Source organism: Mustelus asterias, chromosome 16 (genome assembly GCF_964213995.1).
Source record: "Mustelus asterias chromosome 16, sMusAst1.hap1.1, whole genome shotgun sequence".
Lineage (NCBI taxonomy): Eukaryota > Metazoa > Chordata > Chondrichthyes > Carcharhiniformes > Triakidae > Mustelus > Mustelus asterias.
In genome coordinates, this window is record NC_135816.1 from 18,604,181 (window position 1) to 18,616,220 (window position 12,040).

The window sequence follows — 12,040 nt, forward strand, 5'->3', positions numbered from 1 at the left end:
GGTTGTTAGGGAAAAAATTGGACCTCTCAGGGACAAAAGTGGGGACTTATGCTTGGAGCCCAAAGAAGTAGGGGAGATCCTAAATGAATACTTTGCGTCGGTATTCACAAAGGAGAGGGATGTGTTGACTGGGAGTGTCTCTGAGGGGAGTGTTGAACCGTTGGAGAAAATCTCCATTACAAAGGAGGAAGTGTTAGGTTTGTTAGAGAATATAAAGACTGACAAATCCCCAGGGCCTGATGGAATCTATCCAAGGCTGCTCAGGGAGACGAGAGGTGAAATCGTTGGGCCTCTGACGCAAATCTTTGTCTCGTCACTGGACACAGGTGAGGTCCCAGAGGATTGGAGGATAGCCAATGTGGTCCCGTTATTTAAGAAGGGTAGGAAGGATAACCCGGGTAATTATAGGCCGGTGAGCTTGACGTCCGTGGTGGGGAAGTTGTTGGAGAAGGTTCTTAGAGATAGGATGTATGCGCATTTAGAAAGGAATAAACTCATTAACGATAGTCAGCATGGTTTTGTGAGAGGGAGGTCATGCCTCACTAACCTGGTGGTGTTTTTTGAAGAAGTGACCAAAATGGTTGACGAAGGAAGGGCCGTGGATGTTGTCTATATGGACTTTAGTAAAGCGTTTGACAAAGTCCCTCATGGTAGGCTAGTGAAAAAGGTTGGATCCCATGGGATAAAGGGGGGGGTGGCTAGATGGGTGGAGAACTGGCTTGGTCACAGAAGACAGAGGGTGGTAGTGGAAGGGTCTTTTTCCGGCTGGAGGCCTGTGACTAGTGGTGTACCGCAGGGCTCTGTATTGGGACCTCTGCTGTTTGTGATTTATATAAATGATCTGGAAGAAGGAGTAACTGGGGTGATCAGTAAGTTTGCGGACGACACAAAACTGGCAGGACTTGCAGATAGTGAGGAACATTGTCAGAGGCTACAGAAGGATATAGATAGGCTGGAAATTTGGGCAAGGAAATGGCAGATGGAGTTCAATCCTGATAAATGCGAAGTGATGCATTTTGGTGGGAATAATGTAGGGAGGAGCTACACGATAAATGGAAGAACCATAAAGGGTGTAGAGACGCAGAGGGACCTGGGTGTGCAAGTCCACAGATCTTTGAAGGTGACGTCACAGGTGGAGAAGGTGGTGAAGAAGGCATATGGCATGCTTGCCTTTATAGGACGGGGCATAGAGTATAAGAGTTGGGGTCTGATGTTGCAGATGTATAGAACGTTGGTTCGGCCGCATTTGGAATACTGCGTCCAGTTCTGGTCGCCACACTACCAGAAAGACGTGGAGGCTTTGGAGAGAGTACAGAGGAGGTTTACCAGGATGTTGCCTGGTATGGAGGGGCTTGGTTATGAGGAGAGATTGGGGAAACTGGGGTTGTTCTCCTTGGAAAGACGGAGGATGAGGGGAGACTTAATAGAGGTGTATAAAATTATGAAAGGCATAGATAGGGTGAACGGTGGGAAGCTTTTCCCCGGGTCGGTGGTGACGTTCACGAGAGGTCATAGGTTCAAGGTGAAGGGGGGGAGGTTTAACACAGATATCAGAAGGACATATTTCACACAGAGGGTCGTGGGGGCCTGGAATGTGTTGCTGGGCAAGGTGGTGGAGGCGGACACACTGGGAACGTTTAAGACTTATCTAGACAGCTATATGAACGGAGTGGGAATGGAGGGATACAAAAGAGTGGTCTAGTCTGGACCAGGGAGCGGCGCGGGCTAATTGTTCCTTGTTTCTCGTTTCAAGGCTTCATTCTATGATCATCTTGCTGGTGCCAGTACAGAGCGAGACTGCGGATAGTTGGGAACCTGTCTCGGGGGCAGGGAATTCATATGGTGTTCGTGGAAGTGGAAATGACTAGGGTTGGGAAGCATTTCCCGATCAGGGCCATTGTGATCTCCTGGACTCGTTTCGATCGCCTCAGGGGGTCGGAGAGGAATTTCCCAGATTTTTTTCCCCATATTGGCCCTGGGGTTTTTCACTCTGGGTTTTCGCCTCTCCCTGGAGATCACATGATCTGGAATGGGGGGGTGGGTGTGAGTTAATAGGTTGTAATGAACAAAGCATCGTAGCTGTGAGGGACAGCTCGGTGGATAGGATTTTGGTATGTAGATAGGCTGGAAAATTGGGCGGGGATCCTGGATTCAGGATTCAATCCTGGACCGGGGAGCGGCGCGGGCTTGGAGGGCCGAAGGGCCCGCTCCTGTGCTGTATTGTTCTTTGTTCTTTATCTTATGCAGCAACCTTTTGTGAGGCACCTTATCGAATGCCTTCTGGAAATCTAAATACACCACATCCACCAGTTCCCCTCTGTCAACCGCACTCGTTATATCCTCAAAAAATTCCAGTAAATTAGTCAAACATGACTTTCCCTTCATGAATCCATGCTGCGTCTGCTTGATTGAACCATTCTTTTCTAGATGTCCTGCTATTTCTTCCTTAAAGATAGATTCCAGCATTTTCCCAACTACGAATGTTAAGCTAACCGGCCTGTAGTTACCTGCCTTTTGTCTACCTTCTTTTTTAAATAGTGGCGTTACATTAGCTGTTTTCCAATCAGCTGGCACCTCCCCAGAGTCATAGAAACATAGAAAAACTACAGCACAAAAATGCCCTTCGGCCCACAAGTTGTGCCGAACACATCCCTACCTTCTAGACCTACCTATAACCCTCCATCCTATTAAGCTTCATGTACTCATCCAGGAGTCTCTTAAAATACCCTATTGAGTTCGCCTCCACCACCACTGATGGCAGCCGATTCCACTCGCCCACCACCCTCTGTGTGAAAAACTTACCCCTAACATCTCCCCTGTACCTACCCCCCAGCACCCTAAACCTGTGTCCTCTCATAGCAGACATTTCCACCCTGGGAAAAAGCCTCTGAGAGTCCACCCGATCTATGCCTCTCAACATCTTATACACCTCTATTAGGTCTCCTCTCATCCTTTGTCTCTCCAAGGAGAAAAGACCGAGCTCCCTCAGCCTATCCTCATAAAGCATGCCACACAATCCAGGCAACATCCTTGTAAATCTCCTCTGCACCCTTTCAATCTTTTCCACATCCTTCCTATAGTGAGGCGACCAGAACTGAGCACAGTACAGTACTCCAAGTGGGATCTGACAAGGGTCTTATATAGTCTTATATAGTCCAGTGAATTTTGATAAATTACAACTAATGCATTTGCTATTTCTTCTGCCGTTTCTTTTAGTACCCTGGGATGCATTCCATCCGGACCAGGGGACTTGTCTACCTTTAGTCCCATTAGCCTACCCAGCACTACCTCTTTAGTAATAGTGATCATTTTAAGGTCCTCACGCCATACAGTCCCATGACCGTCAATTATTGGTAAGCTATTTGTGTCCTCCACTGTGAAGACCGACACAAAAAACTTGTTTAAGGCCTCCGCCATTTCCTCGTTTCCTATTATTAAATCCTTTCTAAGATTTCTAAGAAATCCCCCTTCTCATCTTCTAAGGGACCAACATTTACTTTAGCCACTCTTTTCCGTTTTATATGTTTGTAAAAACTTTTACTATCAGTTTTTATATTTTGTGCTAGTTTACTTTCATAATCGATCTTTCCTTTTTTTATTGCTTTCTTAGTAGTTCTTTGTTGTTTTTTAAAGCCTTCCCAATCTTCTAGTTCCCCACTAATTTTGGCCACTCTGTATGCATTGGTTTTTAATTTGATACTCTCCTTTATTTCCTTAGTTATCCATGGCTGGTTATCCCTTTTCTTACATTCCTTCTTTTAAACTGGAATATATTTCTGCTGAGTACTGAGAAAAATCTCCTTAAAAATCCTCCACTGTTCCTCAACTGTCCCACCAATTAGTCTGTGTTCCCAGTCTACATTAACCAACTCCGCCCTCATCCTATTGTAATCCCCCTTGTTCAAGCAGAGGACACTGGTTTGGGACCCTACTTTCTCACCCTCCATCTGTATTAGAAATTCAACCATATTGTGATCACTCATTCCAAGAGGATCCCTCACAAGGAGATCCTTAATTTTACCAGTCTCATTACACAGGACCATATCCAAGATACTTGCTCCCTCGTAGGCCTTAATTAGCTTTGAGTGCTGTGAGATATTGACACAAGTGCTATATAAATGCAAATCCTTTTTCTTAAATCCATCCCTTACCCAGCATCGAATGCTTGTACTGTGCTCAATGCTGTGTGTGTGTGCTCTATAATAGATACTCCATGATCACCCCTCACTTAATAGCCTGCGCACTCTCGTCATCCAGTTCCATTTGACTGTGACTTACCTGATACTGTAGAGGACGTTACCATTTTTAAAAATTCGCAGTAATTTGTTGTCTGTGGTAATTTCGTGAAAATGTGCACCTTTCTCATTCGCAAAGAATAAATCGGGTTTCCAAATAGAATCCAACATAGAGGGATCCAGATCCAGGGAATCATCGGGAAACTCGCTGTAAGCTAACCGTGGATCATTCCATTGCTGCCGTAGGAAAATATTTAGTCGATAATCCTGCAGGTGGAGAGAGAAACACACACACAACTTGTTTACGTGGGCTCAGAAGACGAGCAAGAGTTCACCATTAATGAGAGTAAAAGACTGCTTAAATGCATCAACCATTTTCCCACTCTCCATCTTTCCTTTGACCAACACCTCAGGTTTTCCCTCTGCTAAACCAAGACAGGATTAATTTATCATTTGTAACGTAAAGGGGATGGAGTGTTTTGACCACCACTACAAAATCATAGAGTATTCCCCAAATATTCACTATTATTGCAGGAACAATGCCAAGAGGCAGAAGCAATGAAGATAAAGGTAGGCAACATGGAAGACAGGGAGTAAACATCCAGACTAGGTTGACGTAGAGATGAAGGAAGAAAGAGTTTGAAGGAGTTGGATAGAAAGTGCAGATACAGTTTGAAGTAGATATGAGGAAGAGGGTTGAAATGCACATGGACTGGATAGAAGGACAGTTTGAACCAGAATGAGCTGGAATTTTACCGGCATGCCCGCCGGGGGCGGGCGAGGCTCGGAGAACGGAATTCTCCATTGGCCTCGGGTGGGATCGTACGAACCTCAGGCAGACGTGTCGGTAGAATTCCACCCATAGAGTGCAGATATGGGGCATTATAAAGCATATAACATATGGAAGAATGGCTTGAAAATTACATGTAGTGCCATGGAAGGGAATTATGAAACTAACTTGGATGTAAAAGATATTAAAGGATTTAGAGAAAATGGAGGAATGGCTTGAAATTAACAGAAGGAGAATTCAGGGGTAAAGCTATTTTTCCAAGACAGTGGGAGGCTGGAAACAGAGTAGAGAACAATTATGCAGAGAAAACTCAGAGGGTACTTTAGTGAGGGAGCGAAATCTGAGACATTTGGGGGAATGGAGGCCATTTAATTAGTAGGCTTGAAAATCCAGCACTGGTAGCCATTACTCTGTCAAGAGTTTACAATTAGGTCAAGTCAAATTGTAAATTTTCCTGATCATGGCAGTGGAAAGACCTTCTTTTTGAATCCATGGATGATTAAGTTGTTGGTGGCTAAAGGAATGTTAGAGTTGTTAAAGACAAATCGTATATGAGATATACCACTGTAAAATATTCACATTGGGAATGAGTAAGTGAAAATTCTGTATACGTGCCTAGGACTAAGTGAACAGGTAATGAACAGTAAGAAGATTAGAAAGGATAGGTCAGCCTATAGGATATCCTCTGACAGTGTTGGATAAGATGATGCTAGGGAAATGCCATGTAGAAGATCAAGCGGACATGGATGGGGTGATAACTGTTAGAGCTGGCACAAAGTATGACCCAAACACCACAGGGCTTTCAACTAAAATAATCACCACATGAAATTGGAAGCAAACCAGATAGAACAAATCAAATTACTGGGCTTTAAACCTTGAATACTACATTTACGAGTTTCCCATTAGAAGGCATTCATCCCAGTCTCAATTCATTGTCCGGAATTCTCCACTTGTGAGACTAAGTGCAAGGCAGAGTGGCTCCGGCTGGGCCTATTGGGTTGGCCAGATCTGTATTCATTATGAACAAGTGGGTTCCTCTATGTATCTCCTATGGGCCAGTAGCTGATTTGTCTGCCCGTTAGCTGGCAGGTTCGAAAATCCTAGTGCCATATTTAAATACCAGTCCAGCACACCCATGTCATTCTCTCCAGCCCGCCTGTCTTCATCAGACTGTGCAGGAGATTGGCAACCCAGAGGAAAAAGACTAGCAACCTCGGAATGCAGTCTGTTTTTTGATTCAATCAACTTCATAGAATCAGAGAATCCCTACAGTGCAGAATAGGCCATTCAGCCCATCGGGTCAGCACCGACTCTGACCGAATATCTTACCTAGGCCCTCTGCCCTACCTTATCCCTGTAAACGTACACACTTACCATGACTTATCTATCTAACCTACACATCTTGGGACATTAAGGGACAATTTAGCATGACCAATCCGCCTAACCTGCACATCTTTGGACTGCGGGGTGAAACGGAGCACCCGGAGGAAACCCATGCAGGCACAGGAAGAATGTGCAGACTCCACACAGACCGTCACCCAAGGCTGGTATTGAAACCGGGTCCCTCAAGCTGTGAGGCAGTAGTGCTTAACCACTGTGCCACCGTGCCACCCTGAGTTAATCAGCTGAATGGCCCTCTGTTCGATATTAAAGTGTTTCATCATTCTTTGGCCATAAAGGTTAGAAGTAGCTAACAGTGAATAAATAAGGTGTGGAATGGACAGGTTTGAAGTGCAATGAAGCAAGGCGGGTCAGGCTTATTAATGACAGTTTTCAGATCATAATTGACATTGGAGGAAGCATAGGAGGAGACAGGTTTCGAGGATGGCACGGTGGCACAGTGATTAGCACTGCTGGGCCAGATGAGATATATCCTAGGATTCTTTGGGAGGCAAGGGATGAGATTGCAGAGCCTTTGGCTTTGATCTCTGGGTCCTCACTGTCCACAGGGATAGTCATGATGTGGCGATGCCGGCGTTGGACTGGGGTAAACACAGTAAGAAGTTTAACAACACCCGGTTAAAGTCCAACAGGTTTATTTGGTAGCAAAAGCCACACAAGGCTTGTGTGGCTTTTGCTACCAAATAAACCTGTTGGACTTTAACCTGGTGTTGTTAAACTTCTCATGGGGATAGTGCCAGAGGACTGGAGAGTGGCGAATGTTGTTCCTCTGTTCAAGAAAGGAAATAGGAATGACCCTGGTAATTATAGGCCGGTTAGTCTTACTTCGGTGGTCGGTAAGTTAATGGAAAAGGTCCTGAGGGATAGGATTTACGACCATTTAGAAAGATGCAGCTTAATCCGGGATAGTCAACACGGATTTGTGAAGGGTAAGTCTTGCCTCACAAATTTGATAGAATTTTTTGAGGAGGTAACTAAGTGTGTTGATGAAGGTAGAGCAGTTGATGTCATATACATGGATTTTAGTAAGGCATTTGATAAGGTCCCTCATGGTCGGCTCATGAAGAAAGTAAGGAGGTGTGGGATAGAGGGAAATTTGGCCGATTGGATAAGTAACTGGCTATTTCATAGAAGACAGAGGGTGGTGGTGGATGGAAAATTTTCAGACTGGAGACCAGTTACCAGCGGTGTACCACAAGGATCAGTGCTGGGTCCTCTGCTATTTGTGATTTTTATAAATGACTTGGAGGAGGGGGCTGAAGGGTGGATCAGTAAATTTGCGGATGACACCAAGATTGATGGAGTAGTGGATGAGGTGGAGGGCTGTTGTAGGCTGCAAAGAGACATTGATAGGATGCAGAGCTGGGCTGAAAAATGGCAGATGGAGTTGAACCCTGATAAGTGCGAGGTGATTCATTTTGGTAGGACAAATTTGAATGCGGATTACAGGGTCAAAGGTAGGGTTCTGAGGAATGTGGAGGAACAGAGAGATCTTGGGGTTCATACCCACAGATCTCTGAAGGTTGCCACTCAAGTGGATAGAGCCATGAAGAAGGTCTATAGTGTGTTAGCGTTTATTAACAGGGGGTTTGAGTTTAAGAGCTGTGGGGTTATGCTGCAACTATACAGGACCTTGGTGAGACCACATTTGGAATATTGTGTGCAGTTCTGGTCAGCTCACTATAAGAAGGATGTGGAAGCACTGGAAAGAGTGCAAAGGAGATTTACCAGGATGCTGCTGGGTTTAGAGGGTAGGTCTTATGAGGAAAGGTTGAGGGAGCTAGGGCTTTTCTCTTAGAGCGGAGGAGGTTGAGAGGCGACTTAATAGAGGTTTATAAGATGATGAGGGGGATAGATAGAGTGGACGTTCAGAGATTATTTCCTCGGGTGGATGTAGCTGTTACTAGGGGGCATAACTATAAGGTTCGTGGTGGAAGATATAGGAGGGATGTACGAGATAGGTTCTTTACTCAGAGAGTGGTTGGGTTGTGGAATGGACTGCCTGCAGTGATAGTGGAGTCAGACACTTTAGGAACTTTCAAGCGGTTATTGGATAGGCACATGGAGCACACTAGAATGATAGGGAGTGGGATAACTTGATCTTGGTTTCGGAAAAGGTTCGGCACAACATCATGGGCCGAAGGGCCTGTACTGTGCTGTACTGTTCTATGTTCAATGCTGCCTCACAGCGCCAGGGACCCGGGTTCGATTCCCGGCTTGGGTCACTGTGTGTAGTTTGTACATTCTCCCTGTGTCTGTGTGCGTTTCCTCCAGGTGCTCTGGTTTCCTCCCAAAGATGCTTCCTCCAATATGATCAGGTTGATTGGCCATGCTAAATTCCCCCTTAGTGTCAGGGAGACACGCAAGGTAAATATATGGGGTTAAGGGGATAGGGCTGGATGGGATTGTGGTCGGTGCAGACTCGATGGGCCGAATGGCACTTCTGCACTGTAGGGATTTTCTGATTCTGTGAGGATATCTAACATACAGGTTCAGTGCTGGAGCGGCGCAGTGGTCCTAAAAACGTGCTGGTTAGGTGCATTGGCCATGCAAAATTCTCCCTTAGTGTACCCGAACAGTTGCCGGAGTGTGGCGACTACGGGATTTTCACAATAACTTCATTGCAGTGTTAATGTAAGCCTACTTGTGACACTAATAAATGAACTAAAACTAAGGTTTGGGGACAATCCCAGGATGGTTGGTGCAATATATCATATCATAAGTGCATAGAAACCTATCAAGGAGAAAGTGTTCAGGTTAAAGAAAAGTAGGAAGGATAACAACTTTTATTAGTTTGAGTCACAAGTTTCCTGCCCAGTAATAGTTACTTTACTTTGCAATATGCAGACCTGATTTACACTTACTAAGCCTAACTGTATATGGGATACAACAAATTTATCATACAGTCACATCAATGCCAATCCAAGGAGATAGTAACTGTCAGACATAAGTTGATGAATTATTTCTGGAAACTCTATTGTTTATTCACTAAGATGATGCAAGTGTATAAAGGACAAATAATGAGGATGTTGCATAAGGAGAACTCCAGGCTATAAAAGATGTATGGTGAGTTGCAGCTGAGACAGCTCGTTTGCTACATCTCAAAGGAACCTCATTAATTCAGTGTCTGCAGCTAACAAGCTACTTCATTTTGTGATTCACTGTGCCTAACAATCCATATTCTGGGGTGTAGCCTTTACGTCTTTAATATTCATCCCCTGGAATCGTACAGATTTTTTCCCTCAGATCAAGTGTTTCAACATGCTCCATAAGTGGAAGGCTGGTTGTGAAACATCAAAGCAACAGTTCAATGGAGGTCATTGGAATGGAGGTGGGTACCTGAGGAGATGATGCATGTGCGCTCCAATATTCAAGGATTACGTTACTTTAATCATGTTCATTGCATTAACTTCAAGCATTAAAATTTCTGCACACACGAAAGAATTGCATTGAAGGGCAGGAACTGAAAGACCTGGTGCTGGCATGGACCTTCCGAACATGGGGCCTTATCTCTGTCTAACCCTAGCAAGGCTCAATTTCTGCCCTTATGAAAGCAACATGAAGGCTGTCTTAAGTGCTTTTCTTTTTAAGATGAGAAAGAACCTCTTGTTACCTCACCTGATAACAGAATTGGGACCTCCACCACATCGGACTGAGATTTAAGATGATTCAAAGCAGCGACCAGTCCAACAATATATGTTCGGGAGTGGAGGGGGTTGTGAATCTGAGGAGGTTTCATAGATGAATAAAGGAACACAACTGGAGGAAGGAGCAACGCTTTGGTGTTAAAATCTAACTGGAGGCTTAGCAAAGTCAGAAGGCCGGTCGAGTAATTTCAAGTCTCCTGTAGTACCATCATGAAACACAGGTAAGTCATCAATGAGACCATTAGGATAAGACTCATGTTTAGCTCATGAGAAGAGACAATGGGGATAGAAAGACTTGCAAATTCTACCAGATAGCTCAGGGAACCAAACATCATCTAACCAGGATTACAACTGAGCAATGTAGTGGCTCTCACACTGAAGACCTTAGACATGCAAGGTCAGAGTATAATGCTGGTAATTCTCTCCAGGAATACTCTTGCAGATGTTACCAGGTGCTGAGGGCAGAGAGATGGCAGCATCAATTATGGCGATGGTGGGATTCTGGGGTGTGAACTTAGTGCACTGGTAATAGGGAGGAACAGTTACAGCCAGAGTGGGGAGTGGGATGCAGTAGGGTGGCAGGTCCAGGATGAGAGTCTGGTAGGTGAAGGTTTCATGGGGTGGGAGGGCAGGGTGGGAGGCGGGGGAAACATCACAGAGGCAGATTGGACAGGTGGCACAGATAGTGGGAGCAGGGAGGGTTCGGGTGAGCATGGGGAAAGTAATGGGTGTCAGCTCAAAGGGAGTGAAGACATGTGGAGGTGGATTGTTGAAGAGTCCTGGGTAACTGGGTGACAGACGGGCGAAGGTATTAGATCAAGTTTAGAAAGTGACATGCACTATTTTTACACATGGACCTTGACCACACAGTTAGTGTGGTCACAGTGAGATCACTCAATGGATGGAAGGTCTTTTTAGGCGGCTGGAGTTCAAGGACAGTACAATTGGCTGACTAAAGGAACACCTTAATAATTGAGGCAACTGGATGTCAACCATACACAGTTGTATTCTCCTGTCCATGGTGAAGCCCACATGGCAGGAGGTTTGTTCATGGATCATGGATCTCATAACATCGAGATTTCAACAAGGTGCGGAGCTGCCTTTTATTCAGTGCTACTTGCTGATGTTAGAGGCATGGCTGCAGGGAGTGGGGGAGATGGTTGCCTCCAAAGGGCCTGATAGGGCCAACTCACGATTCTAAACCTCCACCCTCCTGAGGGAATGGTCATGGCTGACAAGGACTCGTGTGATTAATTCTTTTACGCTGCCACGGCAATAATCTCTCTATAGAGCCTTGAGGGTAATAGAAGCAAGTGGGAGAGTGTCAGAGGGAAGCTTTTTGCACATGGCTCTCATCAGCCTTGTCAAAGAGAAATATCTCCATGTGCAGTCATCTATGCAAACGAGGAACACTCACCTCTGGTCCTCCAAAATGTCCTGGAAGAGGTGGGGTGGAGATGCCATATTTAGATGGAGGCTAGCAAACAGTGATGGATGCTGGCAAACAGCATGCACTGCCACGGTGAGCACTGGCCCAGGCATGCGTGTGAACCTAGAATTGAGTGAAAGACAACGCTGAAGGGTTAGGCTGCGTCACAGGATGTGGTTGCGTGTGTCTGCCAACTTCTCCAGGATGAGCTGCGGCTGCAAGGACCCTGGAGGAGTGGTGCTGAGCTCCTGGCCTGCTGTCTGGGCGCCCTGTGAAGATGGCGGCAAGACCTTCGACCCCACGAAGTTAAAGTGGCAGAGTGGGTGGCTTCTTGCCTGCTCTGCCACAAGACTCACCGACCTCCTTAAGGTTGCATAATTAATGAGCTGCAAAGTGGAAGATTGCGCATGTTCAGAGGTCACTCAGTGGAAATCACTCTGACTTCCTGTGGACTGAGACTCCAGAATGAAAGATTTCACCCATTGTGTCAAGTTAAAATAAGATTCTACTGAGACTCAGATTAGCTCTATTCTCCTTT

At 45.5% G+C, this 12,040-nt stretch overlaps 1 protein-coding gene across 1 annotated transcript in view; it reads right to left on the minus strand.

Annotated features, from left to right (window-relative positions):
- Window positions 1-12,040, minus strand: part of glra1 (glycine receptor, alpha 1) — a 167,306-nt gene that overhangs the window by 87,694 nt on the left and 67,572 nt on the right. The window contains exon 5 of the mRNA XM_078231724.1: window positions 4,279-4,502. Within this exon, the coding sequence (XP_078087850.1) occupies window positions 4,279-4,502 (224 nt within the window). The remainder of the gene's footprint in view (window positions 1-4,278; window positions 4,503-12,040) is intronic.